The sequence below is a fragment of the Bufo gargarizans genome, chromosome 6 (genome assembly GCF_014858855.1).
Source record: "Bufo gargarizans isolate SCDJY-AF-19 chromosome 6, ASM1485885v1, whole genome shotgun sequence".
In the NCBI taxonomy this organism is placed as follows: domain Eukaryota; kingdom Metazoa; phylum Chordata; class Amphibia; order Anura; family Bufonidae; genus Bufo; species Bufo gargarizans.
In genome coordinates, this window is record NC_058085.1 from 43214482 (window position 1) to 43237834 (window position 23353).

At 45.6% G+C, this 23353-nt stretch overlaps 1 protein-coding gene across 1 annotated transcript; it reads right to left on the reverse strand.

The window, feature by feature from the left end:
• Positions 1 to 6464: 6464 nt before the first annotated feature.
• Positions 6465 to 9083, reverse strand: LOC122941090 (nuclear factor 7, ovary-like). Its single transcript, XM_044298086.1, has one exon. It carries the CDS (start codon positions 8951 to 8953, stop codon positions 7964 to 7966), a length of 990 nt encoding a protein of 329 aa, XP_044154021.1. The 5' UTR covers positions 8954 to 9083; the 3' UTR covers positions 6465 to 7963.
• Positions 9084 to 23353: the final 14270 nt, after the last annotated feature.

The window sequence follows — 23353 nt, forward strand, 5'->3', positions numbered from 1 at the left end:
GGTGTACTAGGCGTACCTAATATATAAACAGAAAGCATACGGGGGTGTAGTAGGCGTACCTAATATATAAACAGAAAGCATACGGGGGTGTAGTAGGCGTACCTAATATTAAACAGAAAGCATACGGGGGTGTAGTAGGCGTACCTAATATATAAACAGAAAGCATACGGGGGTGTAGTAGGCCTACCTAATATATAAACAGAAAGCATACGGGGGTGTAGTAGGCGTACCTAATATATAAACAGAAAGCATACGGGGGTGTAGTAGGCCTACCTAATATATAAACAGAAAGCATACGGGGGTGTAGTAGGCCTACCTAATATATAAACAGAAAGCATACGGGGGTGTAGTAGGCGTACCTAATATATAAACAGAAAGCATACGGGGGTGTAGTAGGCCTACCTAATATATAAACAGAAAGCATACGGGGGTGTAGTAGGCCTACCTAATATATAAACAGAAAGCATACGGGGGTGTAGTAGGCGTACCTAATATATAAACAAAGCATACGGGGGTGTAGTAGGCCTACCTAATATATAAACAGAAAGCATACGGGGGTGTAGTAGGCGTACCTAATATATAAACAGAAAGCATACGGGGGTGTACTAGGCGTACCTAATATATAAACAGAAAGCATACGGGGGTGTAGTAGGCCTACCTAATATATAAACAGAAAGCATACGGGGGTGTAGTAGGCGTACCTAATATATAAACAGAAAGCATACGGGGGTGTAGTAGGCGTACCTAATATATAAACAGAAAGCATACGGGGGTGTAGTAGGCGTACCTAATATATAAACAGAAAGCATACGGGGGTGTAGTAGGCGTACCTAATATATAAACAGAAAGCATACGGGGGTGTAGTAGGCTACCTAATATATAACAGAAAGCATACGGGGGTGTAGTAGGCGTACCTAATATATAAACAGAAAGCATACGGGGGTGTAGTAGGCGTACCTAATATATAAACAGAAAGCATACGGGGGTGTAGTAGGCGTACCTACTATATAAACAGAAAGCATACGGGGGTGTAGTAGGCGTACCTACTATATAAACAGAAAGCATACGGGGGTGTAGTAGGCCTACCTAATATATAAACAGAAAGCATACGGGGGTGTAGTAGGCCTACCTAATATATAAACAGAAAGCATACGGGGGTGTAGTAGGCCTACCTACTATATAAACAGAAAGCATACGGGGGTGTAGTAGGCCTACCTAATATATAAACAGAAAGCATACGGGGGTGTAGTAGGCCTACCTAATATATAAACAGAAAGCATACGGGGGTGTAGTAGGCGTACCTAATATATAAACAGAAAGCATACGGGGGTGTAGTAGGCGTACCTACTATATAAACAGAAAGCATACGGGGGTGTAGTAGGCCTACCTAATATATAAACAGAAAGCATACGGGGGTGTAGTAGGCCTACCTAATATATAAACAGAAAGCATACGGGGGTGTAGTAGGCCTACCTACTATATAAACAGAAAGCATACGGGGGTGTAGTAGGCCTACCTAATATATAAACAGAAAGCATACGGGGGTGTAGTAGGCCTACCTAATATATAAACAGAAAGCATACGGGGGTGTAGTAGGCGTACCTAATATATAAACAGAAAGCATACGGGGGTGTAGTAGGCGTACCTAATATATAAACAGAAAGCATACGGGGGTGTAGTAGGCGTACCTAATATATAAACAGAAAGCATACGGGGGTGTAGTAGGCCTACCTAATATATAAACAGAAAGCATACGGGGGTGTAGTAGGCGTACCTAATATATAAACAGAAAGCATACGGGGGTGTAGTAGGCGTACCTAATATATAAACAGAAAGCATACGGGGGTGTAGTAGCTATGGTCAATCCCCAGAAGTAAGAATCTGGCCCTCAAGCCTATATATGCCAAGCTGGGTAGCAAAGAGACCTTCACTAAATCCACACCCTTTCTTTGTGGGGGGACAGAATTAAATAAATCCTTTTCAACTGCTCAATGGACGGCAGCCTTGAGACTCTCCACCAGACTCCTTAAATGCACTACACATTATGAATCCATAATGAAGTCCGCACTACGATGGTATTACACCCAGACAGATTATGCCACATGTTCCCTGTTACCTCTAATCAGTGCTGGAAGGGGTATAGAAATAGGGGCACTTTGTTGCATATACTATGGTCCTGCCTCTTTTACATAAACACTGTATGTAAATAGGCATCAAAGACAAATATTGTAATTGAAGACATGAAACTGTAGCTTTCATTGGAATCTCATGTTTATTTGTTCTATTTCAGTATTGTGTAAATACATGCTGGTACTGCGCTACCGGTAATGCATACTGTAACCTTTCTGAAAACCCAATACAAATTATTGTTTAAAAAGAACAGGCAGTACAGCTCTGTTCCAGGTGTAGTTGCCATGCTGGTTTACTGCAGCTCAGCTCTTATTCCCTTCTGAGCTGCAGTACCCCAGCACAGCCACTACACTTTGAATGGCGCTGTGCTTCCTCTTCCATTGACAGTGCTAGTTCCAGCAGCAGAGAGCAGCTGATTGGTGATGGAGCGTCTGTCAGACCCTAATCGATCAGATATTAAGTCATCGATATCAGGAGTGTGGAAACCCCCTTTAACATTGAACAGTGCCACTCTGTTGTAATTGCAGCATTCAATTGAATAGGCTTGAGCTGCAATACCAGACAGAGCCTGTGTCCAAGAGTGGTGCTGTCTCCTGGAAAACACATTTGTCTCATGTCCAACCGCTTTATCTCTTATTCCAGAACCTGTACCAATCAGAACAGAGAACTGGGACATAATGTGACCCCAATTTTGGGTGGATATACCTATTAATTTTCAATAATTCCTGTGTGTATACATGCTCTACTACTACTACATCCATTCTTATCTGTAGTGCCCATGTTCAGAGTCCAGACCCCTCGTCTCAGCCAAATCCTACAACCTTACAGTGTTTCCGGTTATCGGGGCATGCTGGGGGCTGTAGTTCTGCAAGAGACGGATAGCAACAGGTTGGGGACCTCCGGGGTTGTCCTTTTCTAGGATTTTATGTAACAGTCACTGCAGTTATCTATGTTTATAGAAATCCTAATATAGAATATGTGTAAATCCAAAAATTTTAATGTGGGTGGGGTTGTAAATTTGTTGTAAAATATTTTATGAAATTAATTTAATAAAGTAAATGTAGATCAGATTTGTCACATGTTTTTTTGTGGCCCATGCAATGATCGCGTATAAGGATGAATGATCACTTGACAGCAGTTACACAGGGCAATTTATAATTGTCCCCATCATCAGCCCATGTAAAAGGGCCTTTAATTTGCATCCGGGCATGTGTCATACAGACCCCCTGTGGTTCAAGTAAACCAAACATAGTATCTCCCACATTATGACCGTCTGAGACCAATGCCCTCATAGAGACTGTAATCAGTCCTTTTAGCCTGTGTATTCATGAAGGTACAAATACTCTGTTAGTCCACAAGGTGTCACTGTTCTGCAGTAGTTGTAGGAGCGTCACACAGATGGAAATGTTACCAGAGGTTATCAGGGCTGGAGACCCCTGACAAAGTAGTGATGGGGGGGGGGCACTTCCTGTCACTTTATTTGACTGTCAGCCTCTCCACAGTATGAAATGGGTGATAACAGCGAGTAATAGACTGCTTTTTACTGTATTGGAAATTGAAAGGCACACTTAATATGTACTGTCCCTTTAAGAGTAAAGTATTGGCTACAAAAAGAAAGACATACATGTCCCACCTCATCAACTGATGTAATCAGGACTTTATTACCAAAATTATTTTTTATTGACATACCACATACATCCACGAATACTTCACCTGTGAATATATACTGTATGTACAGAGGTAATGCAAAAGTTTGGGCACCCCTGGTCACGATTACTGTAAACAGTTAAGCAAGTTGAAGATGAAATAATCTCCAAAAGGCATAAAGTATAAGATGACACATTTTTGTATTTTAAGCAAAAACATTTTTTTTATTTTTAGATTTAGGGCACATGCACATGGCTGTTGCTGGGCCGTCTCCATATTGTGGCCCGCATACGGCGGGTCCACAATACACGGTCACTGACCGTGTGCATCACAAATCGCAGACCCATTCACTTTAATGGGTCCGCAATCCGGAAGATTCAGAATGGAAGCCCGCGGAAGCACTACGGAGTGCTTCCGTGGGTTTTCTGCCCGTACCTCCACACCGCAAAAAAGTAGTCCATGCACTACTTTTTAGCGGTGCGGACAGATCACGAACCTATTCAAGTTGAATGGGTCTGGATCTGTCTGCGGCAGCCGCACGGATGTTGCAAATTGCGGTCCCCAATGCACGGAACGGCCAGCACACGGTCGTGTGCATGAGCCCTTACTTTTAGGTTTTCAAAACAACAAAGGAAAAGGGCCCAAAGCAGAATTGTGTGCACCCTGCGTGGTTAGTACCTAGTAGCACCCCTTTTGGCAAGTATCACAGCTTGTAATCTCTTTTTGTAGTCAGACAAGAGTCTTTCGTTTCTTGTTTGAGGGATTTTCATCCATTCTTCCTTGCAAATGTCTTCCAGTTCTGTGACATTCCTGGGCCGTCTTGCACGCATCTGCTTATTAGCGGTCTATCCACAAAGTTCAGATCAGGGGCCTGTGAGGACCATGCATGGGCGGACTGGGAACCTAAAGCTATGTACACCCTCGGTGGCAATTTATTTTTATTATTGCATTGTACACATTTTTAGCTAAAATCATTTTTTCAATTGGTCTTTAGTAAAAAAAAATATATAAAAATTATTAAACTGTTTTTCTTGCACAGCTTTGACTTTATCTAGTAGCTGGTTCTAAATTTTCTCTCTGCTCTGTCAGGCAGGAAGCTGACGGGCTCCTTACCTATGAACTCTGCCCTGTGGCCTAAAACTGTATTTTTGTACTTACCGTAAATTCTGTTTCTCGTTCAATGCATTGCGGGACACAGCACCATGGGTATATGTCCAGCTGCCACTAGAGCTCCCATTCAATATAACGCCCAGTGACCACCATACAGTATAATGGCCCCTCAAGACAGTATAACCCCACTGGGGGGGTCATTATTCTGAATGGGGGGGGCCACTGGGGGTCATTATTCCGAATAGAGGGCCGCTGTGGGATCATTTTACTGTGTGTGGGGCCACTATACTTTGGGGGGGGGGGGGTCAGTATACTGTGTGAAGGGTCACTAGTGGTCATTATACCGTGTGGGAGCCAGAAGGGGACATGTAAATGTAAAGAACTGCCTCAAGGGGGCCTACTGGGATTTATTGCCCAAAGGCCCACATGAACCTGGATCCGGCCCTGTATGGGATATCCTATGTTAGGCATGCTGAACCTGCAGCCCTCCAGCTGTTGCAAAACTACTTCTTCCAGCAGGGCATTGTAGGAGTTGTAGTTCTAAAACAGCTGGAGGGCTGCAGGTTGAGCATCCCTGCTCTATGTTATATGAGCGATCCAGAAACCGCTCTGCTGGGAATTATCCATATTGTGGAGTAATTTGGTTACATGTCGGGGCTAGAGCTCAGTTAGGGTAGGACCGTCCTCCTTCCGTTGGATAGGGTACATCTGCCAGTAGAGATAGGGATATGTTTTGAGTACATCTGAATCATTCAGGTTTCTGCGAACATACACGATTATATTTGCCTTAGGCCTCCTGCACACGACCGTTGTGTGCACCCGTGGCCGTTGTCCCGTTTAACGTGTTTTTCTGCGGTCCCATTGACTTTCAATGGGTTCGTGGAAAAATCGGAAACTGCACCGTTTGGCAGCCGCATCCGTGATCCGTGTTTCCTGGCCGTGAAAAAAATATGACCTGTCCCATTTTTTTCACGGCCAACGGTTCACGGACCCATTCAAGTCAATGGGTCCGTGAAAATCATGGATGCACACAAGATTGTCATCCGTGTCCGTGATCCATGTCCGTTTTTTCCTATCATTTCAATGGCAAACTTGACTTAGATTTTTTTTTTCATTTTTCATGTCCGTGGATCCTCCAAAAATCACGGAAGACCCACGGAAGAAAAAACGGACACGGATCACGGTACAACGGAACCACGTTTTGCGGGACGTTAAAAAATACTGTCGTGTGCAGGAGGCCTTAATTTGATGCCTTTAATCTCAAAGTTGAAAGGAAAAAGATACCATTGTCGCAAGCGGATGGAACAGCACTTACCAAGATGGTGGTTTTGCCGCAGTATTTCTATGTTTTATGAGCCATAAGTGAGGATCGGTTATTCACACTCATGGAGGGCAGGGAGGTTTTGGCACTTCCTGTCACTTGGACTAATGTCAGCCTCGCCGCAGTATGAAATGGGTGATAACAGCGAGCAATAGAGCACTACACTGTATAGGAAATGGAAAGGCAGACTACAGCACTTAATATGTACTGTCCCTTTAAGAATAAAGTATTGGTGATGCAATCGGGCATTTTTTTTCCACACACTTTTTATTGATATACCACATGCATACATGAAACCGTCACCTGGGAATATATATATATAATGTGATTTGTATCTGTAGCTCTTTACTACATTTTGTTGCACAGAATTATACAAATATAGTTAAACAATGATCAGATGCCGCCCCACTCCTGCCCCCAGGATCTGTCTAGAATTGCAATATTCAAGTAAATGAAGTTAGACTGCAATACCAGACATGACCTGTGGGCAAGAGTGGCGCTGTCTCTAGGATTAGATTTAGAAAAAAAAAAAAGAAAAAGAAAGCATCCTTGTAACCACATGCCACCCCTTTAGGATAACCTATCTTTACACGTCTGACTCTTGGCAGAGATCTGAGGTTCTGGAAACATTACTCGTTATACAAAATACGTCAATTAACCCCGCAATGACCAGGCCTATTTAGGCCTTACTGAAGCAGTACATTTTTTTCAGTGGCATGGCTGTGAGAGACATATGTAGGTGCTGTGGGAAATATCTTATGCAATATTGTGTAATTTATGGTTAAAATTTATATCTAAAAATGTTAAAATGCTGATAAAAACAAAAGCAATTTGTCCTTTTTTTTCTTAGTGTTTGCTTCTCCCTCTGAATAGCCTGTTAAAGTGGTTCTTCAGTTTATTACACTCACACAGCTACCTAATAAGTGTGAGTTTTTTTGTCATGTTTGAGCAAAAAAAAAATTTTTATATTTTTTTTACTGGAATGGTTTTTTATTTCTGTAAATTTTACTGACCATTTAAAAAAAAAAATTGTAAATAGATCTCTGTAACCCCATTAAAATGCATCTGTCATCAGGCTATGCTTCCCGCTTTAAGGCCCCATTCACACACTGGATTCTGCATTAGCAAAATACATTGTATATTCAATGGCAGAAGCAGCTGCAGACCGTCTCGGATTTTGGTCCTATTGAGTGGAGCTAACCAGTGAACAGATTCCACAGCCCAAAAAAAGGACACGTCCTTTCATGGTGTGGTCGCATCTTTAAACCGCCAGATGCACGAACGGTAGCACAACCTGTATTTTTTTTTAAACCCCAACCCCTGCAGTGCCTTAGTATATATAATGCCTTATGCACTCTCTATTCGCCCGTGTGTATATATAACTCACAACTTGCACACGCATGAAAACTAGGTCCGTATTGGAGGCAGCAGGACCTGATGTCACATGATCATGCAGAGCGGGTGTTCCTGAGCGTGCCGGTGGGGAGGTATTTTTTTTCTCACAGTGTACCCATTAATAGCCATTAAACCGAGCCCATTGGTTTCAATGGGGTCCATCTGGTCGCCAAATAGGACATCTACTAAAAGAAACGGCATGTGAATAGCCCCATAGAATAGAATAGTGCAGTGTGCTGTGTCATTCTACACAAAAAAAGAGGTACACTAATGTATACCAGCTCAACGGAGGACACTCTTTGCCCTCCACCAGGTGAACAGGAGCCTAAGAAAAGAAACAGCAATCAACACTAATAAACCTTAGCTCTGGATTCGAACCCAAGCATTGCAGACATAGAAAGCAGCATGAAGGGGCTCCCTGAATTTGGCCTGGACGACATGCAGGAGTTTGATGGGATCACTTAGCTCAAAGAAGGACAGCTGGCCGGCCTCGTAATCCAGATACAGTCTGAATCTGTGACAGGGAGATTTTTGATTGATCAGAACTTCATGGTCGTTGTGCAGCACCGAATACTGGCTATTATTATGAACCTTTGACAAACACCAGGACTTGTTGTTGTTGCCAATATTAGCTATATCCCCACATTTGGGCATGCTGGGGTAGCAGATACCTAAACTCCATGTTCCCGATTTACTGGTTTCCACTTCCCAGCAATGTCGTCCTGAGTTAAATGTCTGGGTGCTCAAGACCTGACAACGTTGCAGATTCTTCCGCACTCCCGGTTGTTTTATTTGGGACCAAGAAGCTAGTTTCAAGTCGTCAGAGATCTCCACGTTAATTCCAGACGTTCTTACGTCCAGTAATAAGTCCGCTTCTTCATGGCCAAAGATCCGCTTCCTAGCACAAGTCATGACATCCATGAACCCTTTGCACAACATCTCTGAGATCTGAACTATATCCAGATCATCTGCAGCATGGAGCTCCTTACTCTCCACTAATACGGGTTCCTCTCTGACAACAAAAAAGTCCTCTTGGCCTGACTGTGATTCTTGAAGGATTGACCATGGATCAGTCATGCGACACAGCTGCTCGAGGTGGCCTATTTTGCTGCACATTTCATCCTTCTTTATTTCCATTTCATGGATTAGATCAGAAAGGAGTGACACATGGTCATCCTGGCTGGAGATATGACTCGAGACTTTCTTTTCCAGATCATCCAGCATTCTTCTGATGCTTCGGAACAAGTCAGTGACTCTTTCTGATTCTCCGGCTGTTTTCTTGTGCAACCCATTTTGCTGTTCCTTTAAGCGCCAAAGTCTTTCATCAGTGATTTCTCTGCTTTGGATCATTTCTTTCAGAACATTTCCTAGTTTCTCCTTCTTCTTCTCGGCGGCCTCATTTAGTGTCTCCACCTGATGTCCAATATGATCCCCAGCCAAGCGGCAGTGGAGACAGAAGTAGCATCCATAGAGCAATAGTATTGAAGGATCTTATTATGGGTGGTACATCTTTTGCTCTCCAGGAACACAGGAGGATCTGTAAGGACGTGTACCTCTGACTTGTTGTGGACTCTCAAGTGACTATCACACAAGGAAGCTTCACAATGCAGACAGGATTTCACGGCAGGGGTTGTAGCATGAATGCAGTAAGTGCAGGATAATCCAGCTCTCTCTAGCTCTGAGCGTGTAGACCGGAACTGCTTGGCTATGTTAGATAGGGCTACATTTCGGTGCAGTGGAGGACGCTTCGGAAACTCTGCTCGGCAGTCAGGACAGGTATAAGCTCCAGACCCCTCAAAGGTATCCAGCACATTCTCTATACACTCTCGGCAGAAGTTGTGTCCACATCTCAGCGTTACGGGTTCTTCGTATACATTCAGACAGATGGAGCAAATTAGCTCATCTCTGAGATCTGCACTCGCCATGGCTGAGGAGGAGAAATGAAACTTACACATCACTTCAAATGATTAACAACCTACGGTCACGTGAGCCAGTGTTTTGACTATTAACCACTTGCATTCCAGCAGCAATAGATGTGGGTGATGAATGCAGAGCTCCAAAGGGACAGAGGAAATTCTTGAGGTCCAAAGTGTTGCTCTAAGATGGTGGCAGCTGCATGGTCTTATATTCAGAGGATTTCTTTATGTCAAGTTTAGCATTTAACAACAGTAGCGTATTAGGGGATTGCTATTTAAGCAATTACTTGAAACGTAAAGGTTGCGGTAGACTTATGTTGCAGTACCTGCAGATGTCGGCAGGACTGACTGACCCTCTAGTGCAGGCATCCTCAAACTGCAGCCCTCCAGCTTTTGTAAAACTACAACTCCCACAATGCCCTGCTGTAGGGTGATACCTGTAGGCTGTTCGGGCATGCTGGGAGTTGTAGTTTTGCAACATCTGGAGTGCCGCAGTTTGAGGATGCCTGCTCTAGTGTGTATTCGAGACTCCCAACTCCCGGTGCCAGATCGGACCCTTAGATGCCCAATCAGCTAGTTCTCAGAGGAGATACGCTGCCACCAGAGAAGTCTAGAAGTTACTTATCCCCCTCTCCCCTTTCAGAGCACATGCATGCCTGGCTGTTTATTGGGGCAGCCATCCATCTCTTCAGTGCAGGATTTGAAGGGAGTTTGTCTCACTTACTAGAGCCTCCCAGAGTAGCCCAAAGCCGGCCATACATGCGAGACAATTGGCACCTTAACCCTCATTTGGCCGACAGCTCTCACTCCTGGTTCACCCATACACATGCATGCTCAGTTCAGTCGAGTGTGAATGGGAGAAGGGAGTAAGCTGCTGCCAGACCCCTTTGGCACGCAGCTTCTCTCTCCGATAACAAAAGGATTGGGCATGTCAAAATACAGCATGCTCAATTCTGCTTTCCCTACAACATCTGGAGTCAGGGGAGAGAGTCATAAGGCCCCTATATACAGTCATGTGAAAAAATTAGGACACCCTTTGAAAGCATGTGGTTTTTTGTAACATTTTTAATAAAAGGTTATTTCATCTCCGTTTCAACAATACAGAGAGATTAAAGTAATCCGATTAAACAAAGAAAACTGAAGAAAAGTCTTTTCAAGATCTTCTGTAAATGTCATTCTACAAAAATGCCTATTCTAACTGAGGAAAAAGATAGGACACCCTTGCCCCTAATAGCGAGTGTTACCTCCTTTGGCTGAAATAACTGCAGTGAGACGGTTCTTGTAGCCATCTACCAGTCTTCGACATCGGTCTGAGGAAATTTTACCCCACTCCTCAATGCAGAACTTTTTCAGCTGTGAGATGTTTGAGGGGTTTCTTGCACGTACAGCCCTTTTCAAGTCACCCCACAGCATCTCAATGGGATTCAAATCTGGACTTTGACTTGGCCATTCCAGGACTCTCCATTTCTTCTTTTTCAGCCAATCTTTGGTTGATTTACTAGTATGTTTTGGGTCATTGTCATGTTGCATGGTCCAGTTCCGCTTCAGCTTTAATTTTCTAACTGATGGTCTCACATGTTCTTCAAGCACCTTCTGATACACAGTAGAATTCATCGTGGATTCTATGATGGTGAGCTGACCAGGTCCTGCTGCAGCAAAGCAGCCCCAAACCATGACACTTCCACCTCCATGCTTCACAGTTGGTATGAGGTTCTTTTCTTGGAATGCTGTGTTTGGTTTACGCCAAACATGTCCTCTGCTGTTGTGTCCAAATAATTCAATTTTGGACTCATCTGTCCAAAGAACATTATTCCAGAAGTCCTGGTCTTTGTCAACTTTATCTCTGGCAAATGTCAGTCTGGCCTCGATGTTTCTCTTGGAAAGCAAAGGTTTCCTCCTTGCACACCTCCCATGCAAGTTAAACTTGTACAGTCTCTTTCTGATTGTAGAGGCATGTACTTCTACATCAACAGTAGCCAGAGCCTGCTGTAGTTCTCGAGATGACACTTTAGGGTTTTTGGAGACCTCTTTTAGCATCTTGCGGTCTGCTCTTGGGGTGAACTTGCTGGGGCGACCAGTCCTGGGCATGTTGGCAGTTGTTTTGAAAGCCCTCCACTTGTAGACTATCTTCCGGACAGTGGAATGGCTGATTTCAAAATCTTTTGAGATCTTTTTAAATCCCTTCCCAGACTCATAGGCTGCTACAATCTTTTTTCTGAAGTCCTCTGACAGCTCTTTTGCTCTCACCATGGTGCTCACTCTCACTTCAACAGTCAGGAGCACACCAAACTAAATGTCTGAGGTTTAAATAGGGCAAGCCTCATTCAACATGCAGAGTAACGATCTACTAATTATGTGCACCTGGTGTGATATACCTGTGTGAGATCTGAGCCAATTTAAGAGGGAATACATGTGAGGGTGTCCAATCTTTTTCCTCAGTTAGAATAGGCATTTTTGTAGAATGACATTTACAGAAGATCTTGAAAAGACTTTTCTTCAGTTTTCTTTGTTTAGTTGGATTACTTTAATCTCTCTGTATTGTTGAAACGGAGATGAAATAACCTTTTATTAAAAATGTTACAAAAAACCACATGCTTTCAAAGGGTGTCCTAATTTTTTCACATGACTGTACATTAGATGGTCGGCCAGTCCTGCCTAATTTGTCAATTTATATTTTATATGATAAGCTTTAAAAGGGGTTGTCTGTCCTTTTTCATATTGATTACCTTTCCTCAGGATAGGTCATCAATATCAGATTGACAGGGGTCTGACACCCGGCACCCCTGGCGATGTCTGACACCCGATGTCCACTGCTGCTGTCCCATAGCAGCAGCAGAACAGGAAGAGAGAAGGCAGAGGACACATGCGCACTGCCGCACCATCTCCTCAAACCGCTGATCGGTGGGGGTGCCGATCTGATATTGATGACCTATCCTGAGGTTAGCTATCATATAACCTGCACATCATAACACCAGGATGGTGCCCTAGTTTTTCAGGACTGTCCTCCACATACTGTAAGTGCAGATTCATCTGTGCTCATTATGCTGTGATCAAGTTACGCATACATGGTGATAGACAGGACAGACGTGCCTATTGGGGCCGCTGGTCCCCTGGTTATTTACAATTGACCACAGTGTTAAAAATATTTTAGCGTACTTTGGAAATTCATGTACAACTTGCCAGTTGAGGTGCACTGATTTGTTACAATGTTGTCTACATTGTTTCCACTGACTGCAACAATGTATCTATGTATTGGTATGTATTGCTGTTCGGGAGCCTGCAGCTGCGCGCTGCTGCGCTGAATCCTTCTCACATTCGATTGTACCATCTCGCTAAATCATCCATTTAGAAGCCTCCAACTGTTCTAAAAACATTCAAGCGCTGCCCCCCCCCCCCCATGTTTCGCCAGTTATTCTGGCATCTTCAGGGGATTGGGCAGTGATCTCTGGCAGTGATCTACCCGATCCCCTGAAGACACCAGAATAACTGGTGAAACATGTCGGTGGGCAGCGTTTGAATGTTTTTAAAACAGAGGCTTCTGAATGAATGATTTAGCGAGACAGAAGATAATAGTAAAACGGCGATGAGGGCTGCGGTACGGACAGCAAGGGGCGTGCCAAAAATTTGTTTGAGGGATTTACAATCTCTGTTAGGGAAGTTGAATTTCGCTTGTCGGATTATTTTGATGGGCCGTATTTTTTGTAGGAGGTTGGCGGCGGCCTCGGGAGGTGTGGTTTCAGGGCATCATTTTATTCGGCTGGGTAAGCAGGTGAAAGGGGATTTAGAGGGGGATGGGTTTTTGCAACAGTTTAATGGTAGGGCGTTAGTCATGGGGGACACAGTTGAGAGTTTTGAGTTGTTTTCGGATGCAGCTGGCGGGGTGGGTTTTGGTGTCTATTGTGAAGGTCAGTAGTGTGCAGGAAAGTGGCCTGAGTCATGTGTTTTGAAGGGCTGGGTGAAGAATGTTGCTTTGCGAGAATTGTTTCCCATAGTGCTGTCTGTAATACTCTGGGGTGACGAGTTCAGGAACCGAAAGGTTCAATGTCATTGTGACAACTTGGGTGTTGTGCAGGCGATCAATAGTCTGATGGCATCTTCCCCTCCCGTTGTCAGGTTCTTGCAGCATTTGATGCTACTTTGCTTTTGAATGCTTGGGTTTTGGCGGTTCACGTGCCGGGCATTGCTAATGGTGTGGCTGATTCTCTTTCTCGTCTACAGTTGGAGCGGTTTCGTCAGCTGGCACCAGAGGCGGAGAAGGAAGGGTTGGAGTGTCCGGATTGGCTCTGGGATCTCTTGGAGGCACCATAGCTGGTTTGTTTAGAGAGTCGTTGAGTGCGGGTACCTGGTTGGATTACGGTAAGGCTTGGCGTAGTTGGGAGCAATGGTGTGATTGTTTGGGGGTAGGGGTCGATGGGGGGTAAGCTCCGATGTTATTGTTTTTAGGTCATATGGTTGAAGAGGGTTGGTCGGTGGCGAGGGTGAATCAGTGTTTGGCCGGTTTGGTTTTTGGTTTTAAATTACGGAGCCTTCCGGATGTTTAGAAGACGTTCTTAGTGCGACAGGTGTTAAAGGGTTTCAGACGGGGTGGGCGATTGGTGGACAGTTGGCGGACAGTAGGAGGCCGGTCTCTTTTGATTTGTTGTTGCGGGTGGAGGTTTGTGTAGGTTCAGTGTGCAAGTCAGCAAGTGAGGTGCGGTTATTTAGGTTGGTGTTTTCATTGGCCTTTTTTTGGGGGCGTTTCGTTTGGGATAATTGGTGAGCAGGAGTGTGCGCAGTCAGGGGGGTTTGTCGGGGGAGGATGTGGATTTGCATGGGGACAGGGTGGTGGTACGACTTCAGGTATCTAAGACTGACAGGGAAGGTAAGGGTTGTAGTGTGTCGTTGTTTGCGGTGCCGGGTTGCTTGTTATGCCCGGTCAGTTGCTTGAGGGATTAGAGGTCGGGGGCTAGCTGGGTTGGTGTGGGACCTCTATTACAGCCAGTGGCGTTGCGAGGGGGGTGCGGGGGGTGCGGGCCGCACCGGGTGACACCAGTCTGATGGGGTGTCACCCGCCGGAGTTCTCCTTGACTAACTAACTTTAGGCAGGGCCGGCGCTTCCATAGAGACGGGGGGGGGGGGGGCTCTCTCCCTCCCCCCTGTGCTGCTGCTGCCACTGCCTCCGCCAATGAGAAGAGGGATGGGAGGAGGAGGGGAGGGGCTGTATACAAATACAGGAGGCGGGTGCCGGAATCAAATAGCCGGCACCCAACCTCTATGACAGGGAGCGGCACCTGAGGGGTTAACTGCCACTGATCGCAGCCCCCTATCATAGAGGTCGGGTGCTGTATTTGTATTAACATTGAGTGCGCCCCCCCCCCCAGTATAATAAACATTTTGTGCACCCCCCCCCCCAGTATAATAAACATTTTGTGCACCCCCCCCCCCCCCAGTATAATAAACATTTTGTGCACCCCCCCCAGTGGGAAGTGCCAATGAGGGTTAAAAAAATAAATAAAAATTAACTCACCTCCTCCAGTTGATCGCGTAGCTGCTGGTCTCCTGTTCTATCTTCAGGACCTGTGGTGACATCACTGAGCTAATCACATGGTCCATTACCATGGTGATGGATCATATGATGTACCATGTGATGACCACAGTGATGTCACCACAGGTCCTTTGACAGGTCCTGAAGATAGAACAGGAGACCGGCAGCTGCGCGATCAATTGGAGGAGGTGAGTTAATTTTTAGTTATTTTTTTAACCCTCATTGGCACTTCCCACTGCGCCACCAATGTTTATTATACTGGGGGGGGCACTCTCAATGTTTGATATACTGGGGGGGCGCTCTCAATGTTCATTATACTGGGGGGGGCGCTCTCAATGTTTGATATACTGGGGGGGCGCTCTCAATGTTCATTATACTGGGGGGGCGCTCTCAATGTTTATTATACTGGGGGGGCGCACTCAATGTTTATTATACTGGGGGGGCGCACTCAATGTTTATTATACTGGGGGGGCGCACTCAATGTTTATTATACTGGGGGGGTGCTCTCAATGTTTATTATACTGGGGGGGCGCTCTCAATGTTTATTATACTGGGGGGGCGCACTCAATGTTTATTATACTGGGGGGGTGCTCTCAATGTTTATTATACTGGGGGGGCGCTCTCAATGTTTATTATACTGGGGGGGCGCACTCAATGTTTATTATACTGGGGGGGCGCACTCAATGAATGCCGGATCTGGCACTAATACGTTCCTATGGGGAAAAATGCCGGATCCGGCATTCAGGCAAGTCTTCAGTTTTTTTTCGCCGGAGATAAAACCGTAGCATGCTACGGTTTTCTCTTTTACCTGATCAGTCAAAATGACTGAACTGAAGACATCCTGATGCATCCTGGACGGATTACTCTCCATTCAGAATGCATGGGGATATGCCTGATCAGTTCTTTTCCGGTATAGAGCCCCTGTGACGGAACTCTATGCCGAAAAAGAAAAACGCTAGTGTGAAAGTACTCTAAAATATTAAGTTTAAATCCCCCCTTTCCCAATTTTACATATAAAAAATATATACAATAAACATATTACATAGCGCTGCGTCCGAAAAGTCCAAACTATTAAATTATTAAAAAATATCTCCTATGCGGTGAGCATTCGCCATTTTTTAGTCACCTTGTCACCCCAAAAAATAGGATAGGACTGTTCTATTATGGGCCGAACCTTTCATAAAATGCGAAATGCACGTGGCTTTTTTGCGTGGCATTGAGTATCGCAATACTTTTTTACGGTGATGAAAGCGAATCAAAATTTTGGTATTGAAACAACCCTACGCCGATCTGATCGGTGTAGCGTTGTCACGATACCAAAATTTTCATTCGGTTTTGATTTGGCGACTAAAAATGTAATTTGGCTCCTAAATTTTTCAGTTCAGGAGCCAATGGCTACTAGGTATTTTTTTTAGTCTGGAGCCCTGCTATCAGAGGCCGGCGCAGGCGGCGCGATGACGTCTGAGCTGACGTCACAGCGCGGGACACAGGCCAGAAGAGGCCTGCATCGCATCGCTGCCAAGGGGGTAAGTGTTTTTTTTTTTTTCTGTAAAATACTGATGGCTAGTGGCACATGATAGAGGGGCCCTATGGCTACTGGCACATGATAGGGGGGGGGGCGCCTATGGCTACTGGCACATGTTGATGAGGGCTTAGGCTACTGGCACATGATTAGGGGCATCTATGAGGGCACATTTCACTGGCACATTATTGGGGGACATCTATGGGGGCACTTCTTACTGGCACATTATTGGTGGCACTATAGGGGCATCTACTGAGGCCACAAAGAACGGTTATTTTATATGGGGGCTCTGTATAGGGGCATTTTATACTGGGACACATTGTGTTGGGTACTATGGGGAAGGGGGGAGAGGAGTACTACGGGGCACTGAGAAGGGGTATTTTATGCTTACAAATTATGGAGGACACTGAGGGCATCTACTGGCGCACTATATATCGGGCATTTTATACTGGTACATTATGGGGGCACTAGGGGGGAGAGGAGCACTATTGGGGCATTTACTGGGGTCACTATATAGGGGTATTTTATACTGGCACATTATGGAGGCACTATGGGGACATTAGCTCAACTGGGGACATTACAGGGGGGTATTTTTTGCACTGACACATTATAAGGAGAATTATTTCTACTGGGGGAAGGCATTATGGTGGGTGTTATTACTCCCCCATGGTATGGACCCCCTAGTAGCAGCACCGGCCTCTCCCTGCTCTGCTATCCCTCTGCCCCTTCTCCAAATACTTATTATGAAATCTTTCTCATTAGGATAAAACACATCAGCTCCGCCGAGCCCCCGGCCAAAGTGTGGAAGTGGCGTCCGAGATCCCCAAGGGCCAAGTAACTGTGTTCATGTGAAATATGTTTGTTATACATATATAGCCTACACTGTCAGGTGTCACCCAAGGGGGGTGACACCATTTTCTACCGCACCGGGTGACACCAGCCCTAGCAACGCCACTGATTACAGCATGAGGACAGGTCGTTTTTGTCACGGTTCCAGTTTGTGGCAGTTTTCAAAAAATGTTTGACATAGTTGGGAATGGACTCTAAAGGATTTACGGGTCATTCCTTCCGGATAGGGGCGGCGACAGAGGCGGCACAATTGGGTTTGGGTGATGAGGTGATCAAGAAGATTGGGAGGTGGGAATCTGATCGTTTTAAGTCATATGTGCGTTTGGGGAGTTTGTAAGGGGGTGGTTGTTTATTAATGCTTTTTTTGTCCCCCTTTTTTCCTTTGTGTTTACAGTGGTGCAGCTGCTTTAGTATGGATTCTGAGGCACTCTTTCGTTTTTTGGGGGGCTCTTCAGGCAGAAGTAAGGCCAAATAGGAGTCAGTTGGGGTTCGGGATGGATGCGGCAATCATAGGATGGATCGGGCGTAGAGGTATGTTGTGGGGGAATGTGATGGGGGAGGTACACCGTCATGCTCGTCTGGATCGTTCCCCTGACATCTTGGTGCTACATGTCGGGGGCAATGATCTGGGAGTTCATTCTTGCAGGGATTTGATTAAGGATATAACATTTTACCTTTTGCAGTTGTGGTCATTGTTCCCGGGCTTAATAACAGTGTGGTCGGATATAGTACATCGGAGATCGTGGCGGGACGCGCGGTCAGTGGAGCATTTGAATAAGGCGCAGATTAAAGTTAATAGGGCAGTTGGTAAGTTTGTGGCCAGGAATGGGGCTGTGGTGGATCGGAAGCAGGTACCGGGGTTTTTTGAAGGGCAGATGGCGTTCATTTAAATGGAGTTGGTATTGATTTGTGGTCCTTGGGCCTGCAGGGAGCTATTGAGAGGGCGCTAGGTGTTTGGAGGAACGTGCAGGCTTGAGGTGTTAGGGTCAAGCTGCACGTTGTTGGCGGTGGAAGGTCATAGAAGCTGGTGGTATTGGATGGTATGGAAAATGGGAGGGCCTCCATAGTGGGAGCTGGACTCTTATAGTTGAGGCATTTGGTTGGTTCAGAGAGGCGTCCATCAGTTGGTGTCTCCGAGTTGGAGTTTTTGCGGCTGGAGGCAAGTTGGAATTGCCGTGTTGGGATTTTATATATGATTAAGAATTTGGGGCTTCTATGACCTCCCTCGTCAGGGGGTATGTTACTGTCATTGATATATACATGTTATGTATTTATTTATTTTATTAATAAAGCGGCTGCTGTGGCCGATTTAATCCGTTCCTGGCTATGAGTGTTCTTTTGGGTAAAGGCTGGGATCAGGTTATCTTTATTGGTGGTGGTGGGAGGCCCTGAGGAATAACCAATAATCCAATCATGGAAGCTCACATTTAAAGCAGAAGTATTTATTCCTGCCAATAATTGCTAAAACCTGCTAGGACCAGAGACCAAAGCTGTATACTGCTTGGATACAAGTTATCTTCAGTAAATAAACGTTTGAACTTCATCTAAAGGTCTGGACATCGTTTCTGCTGCAAAATTCCTCTATTACTCCTACTATCATTACACTCAAATTTATTGCAAGTGAGCCAGGAGTCCAGCCGTACCTAGGTAGGAGACACCGTTGACACAATTATCACCACCTATAGAGACATTATAGGCCATTACACCAGTCTGGGATTCTTAACCTGGGACGTGCATTATAACACCTTGGAAGGGCCCTGGGATAGTATCTTGCGCACGCTGCAATTGGCATCACAACAAATACAGAACTATTATCCACCCGTATCCTGGCCCACTGCATAAGTGGCATCGCCGTACCCGTTCCTGGTCCTGGGCGGGCGGCCCGGTGGTAAACAGTGAGAAGGCCGCGGCGCTGCTGGAGCGCCGCTGCCTTCTCAAACAGCTGGTCGGCGGGGGTCCCGGGTGTCGGACCCCCGCCGATCAGAAGCTGATGATCTATCCAGAGGATAGATCATCAGTTAATTGAAAGTGCAGAACCCCTTTAACTCTCAGTATGCACACTTGCTTGAATGAATTGAGTGAATGAAGCATGCTGGGAGTTGTAGGTCCACAGCAGCTGGAATGCTGGAAGTTGCTGACCCCTGCTTTGAAAAACAAACATTTATACACTCATTGACAGAAGAAAAAAAAACTGCACCAAGAAGTTGTTGGAATGAAGCTTTCCCTATGTGACTGTAAGGGCTCACGCAGATCGTTTATTTTTTTGTGGATAGTTCAGTGTGTCCGCAAAAAAAAACTGATTACATTCCGCTTTTTTGCAGATCCATAGACTTAAATGGGGTCACGTCCTGATTTTTTTTACTGACAAATATAGGACGTGTTTAAAACCCATAGAAGTCACTGTATCTGCATCTAATCCGTAAAAAAAGGACGCGCATTTTTGCGGAGAGCATACGGTCGTCTAATTGAGCCCTAATGATGATAAATGAAAATGATCACAATATTAGGCCTCATGCACATGACCGTTGTTTTGTTCCGCAGCCGAGCCGCAGTTTTTGCGGCTTGGATGCGGACCCATTCACTTCAATGGGGCTGCAAAAGATGTGGACAGTACTCAGTGTGCTGTCCGCATCTGTTGCTCCGTTCCGTGGTCCGCAAAACAGAATAGGCAGTTATATTAATGGCTGTCCGTGCCATTCCGCAGAACGCACACGGACGCCATCCATGTTTTGCAGACCGCAAAACACACAACGGTCATGTGCATGAGGCCTTAGAGGAAATAAGACGTTTATTGGCACAAACGGTATAACTTAAAGGAGGCTCTAGGACCGTTTGCCACCTTTAGCCTGGATACAAGAGGAGATACAGCCTCTGGCCTGGATACATGATGAGATACGGCCTCTGGCCTGGATACATGATGAGATACGGCCTCTGGCCTGGATACAAGATGAGATTCGGCCTCTAGCCTGGATACAAGATGAGAGACGGCCTCTGGCCTGGATACAAGATGAGAGACGGCCTCTGGCCTGGATACAAGATGAGATACAGCCTGTAGCCTGGATACAAGATGAGATACAGCCTCTGGCCTGGATACAAGATGAGATACGGCCTCAAGCAGGTTCTGTATGATATCCTCCGGCACATTTGCCCACAGATGTTACAGCTGGGCCTGTAGATCCTGCACACTTGTAGGTTGGTGAAGACGTCCCAGTTGGTCACATAAATGCTGGATTGGTGATAAATCTGGTGATCGGGCAGCCAAGGAAGTGTTATAATCTGGAGGAGACATTCCTGGGAAACCCTTGCTGTATGCGGGCGAGCATTATCCTGCTGAACAATGCCAATTGGAAGCCCTTCCATGAAAGGAACACAGGATGACCTGCACATATCACTGAGCTGTTTGTATCACTACTAGGGGTGACCGACTGTCGTATGCGATGACTCCCCAGACCATCACACCAGCAGTTGGGGCAGTGTGTTGTTCCACAGCAAAGGCAGGATAGAATCGCTCACCACTAAGCCTCCATACTAGAACCTGACCTGGATTCATGATTAAAAACTATACGGTTCCAGTCTGTAACAGTCCAGGTTTATCATTCATGACAACTGCAAACAAAGGGGATGGTGGCCAGCTGTCAATAGCAGGACACGTAATGGGTGCCGTGACACCAAATTTCCTTTCGCTAAGCTCCAGGAACTGGTCCGGGCAGAGACAAGGGTGCAATGAAGGAGCCTGGATGGTGGACAATGAAACCTTGGGTGCTGCTTGTGCTTGTCGGGGTTCAAACAATCCTTTCTATTGATGTCTGTCTGGGCCATTTAGAGCCTCTTCATCTTGGGTGTGCCCTTATGTAATCACTGCTCCTGACAACTCCTAACAGTTAGGTCAGAACTGCTTGGATGGCGGGCAATTTGTCAAAATGACCATCCTCCTCTCAATCCGATGATGCACCCCCTCTCAAAGGCTGCCAACTAGGCAAAAGGTCTTTGAACGAGTCATAAAGACATGTCAAGCAGTCAACAATCTCTCACCAAGAGGTACACTACCCAAAAGTAGCCTCTGAGAGTGCCCATCGGACACAGATAGATTGGCTGTTGTCTAGTGTGTGTCCTGTATGTTCCAGTCCTTAGTATGAGAGTTAAGCCCTAAAGGCAAACTGCAGATCCGCAAAACACGGATGGCGTCCGTGTGCGTTGCACAGTTTTCAGAACGTCACAGACAGCCTTTAATATAACTGCCTATTCTTGTCCGCAAAACGTGGACAAGAATAGGACAGGTTATATTTTTTTTGCGGACCACGGAACGAAGCAACGGATGCGGACATCACACAGAGTGCTGTCCGCATCTTTTGCGGCCCCATTGAAGTGAATGCGGACCAAAACAACGGCCGTGTGCATGAGGCCTAAGTGGTCATGTGTTGCACTGTGGAAGGCACGTTATCCAATGTGAAGTTACTTGCGGTGTTGCTGGTGTTCCTGTAACTATCAAGTCTGTTGTGCCACTGCGTATTCTGCAGCCATAAGGGTCCATTCACACGTCCGCAATTTCATTCTGCATTTTGCGGAACGGAATTGCGGACCCGCACTTTCGGGTCCATAGTTCCGTTCCCGAAAAAAATAGAAAATGTCCTATTTTTGTCCGCAATTGCTGACAAGAACAGGCATATTCGATTAGTGCCGGCAATGTGCGGTCTGCAAAATGCAGAACGCACATCGCCGATGTCTGTGTTTTGCGGATCTACGAATACGTGGATCCTCAAAACACACACGGACATGTGAATGGACCCTAAAGCAAATTGTGCCACTGTTGTGAAGAGAATAAAGGTTAATATCAGGCTGGTGCCACTATCTGTGTACTACTGCTGGTACCGTTAATTCTACTAGTAGGATTACTACCAGCAAAATGGTCGTCCTCGTTGTGCAGACAAAACTTATGCAACCTAAACCATGCCCTCTCCTCCGAAATTTCCTGGCTGCCATGCATTATAATCAGGAGATATATTTACAAGTCTGATTTGTTGCAGAAATTTCCACGACAGCCCCATTCACTTAAATGGTACTTGAAGGAACGTATGTGCCTGCCGCCAAAACAACCTCGTTTGGATGAATAGAACTGATGAAAGGCGAGTATACCTTTAAAGGGGGAGAGGGAGGAGGAAGATAAATGGCTGCCACCTAAGAGAAGAAGACTCTGCTCTTCTATTTTACTTTTCAAGCTTTGAAATTGCGCAGCAAGGTGTACTGTGCCTGGCTTCATGGGACTGTGGGGCCGAGCATGCAGGTGTCCTGAATGGGAAGAGAGCCACTGCAAGACATTTTCTTTCAGGGAAGAGTCCGGAGGTCCCCATGCAAAAATTAATTTAGATATACCAGTTAATAAATTTGGATTATCTTTTACACCAGAAAAATAAAAAATTAGCCATAAGCTAGCAGGGATATGAGCTATTAACACAGTTCTGGTGTACATATTTCAGTCCATAGAAGGTCCTGCCCCCTTCCGTTATGCGCTGTCCACTTTTTATTAAATTAGCAAAAGCCTTGCAGAATTGTGAAAAGTATTCCCAAAATGTGGCTTCTCAAAACGTGTGACTTTTGCACCCCACAAAGCTGACCTTCGGACTTTCACATATTCCCCCAATACCCTACACACACACACACACGACGCCTTTGCATGCAATTGTATGGAGTTTTAGTTAACCCTATAATCTCCAGGTGTTGAACCACTTGAAACGGGTTGTCCCATGACTGATCGCATCAGAAATAATACGACGTTGATAGGCGCCTCTGAAAGAGAGGTAAAATCCCATATACTATTAAGTCTTTTCAGAAGCAAGGACTGTCCGGTACGCACAGAGTTAACATTGCAATGACGTATGCTCCAAGGTCAGCTGCAAGCCAGTCAGAACACGCCCCACCGAGATTCCTGCCTCATTTCTACA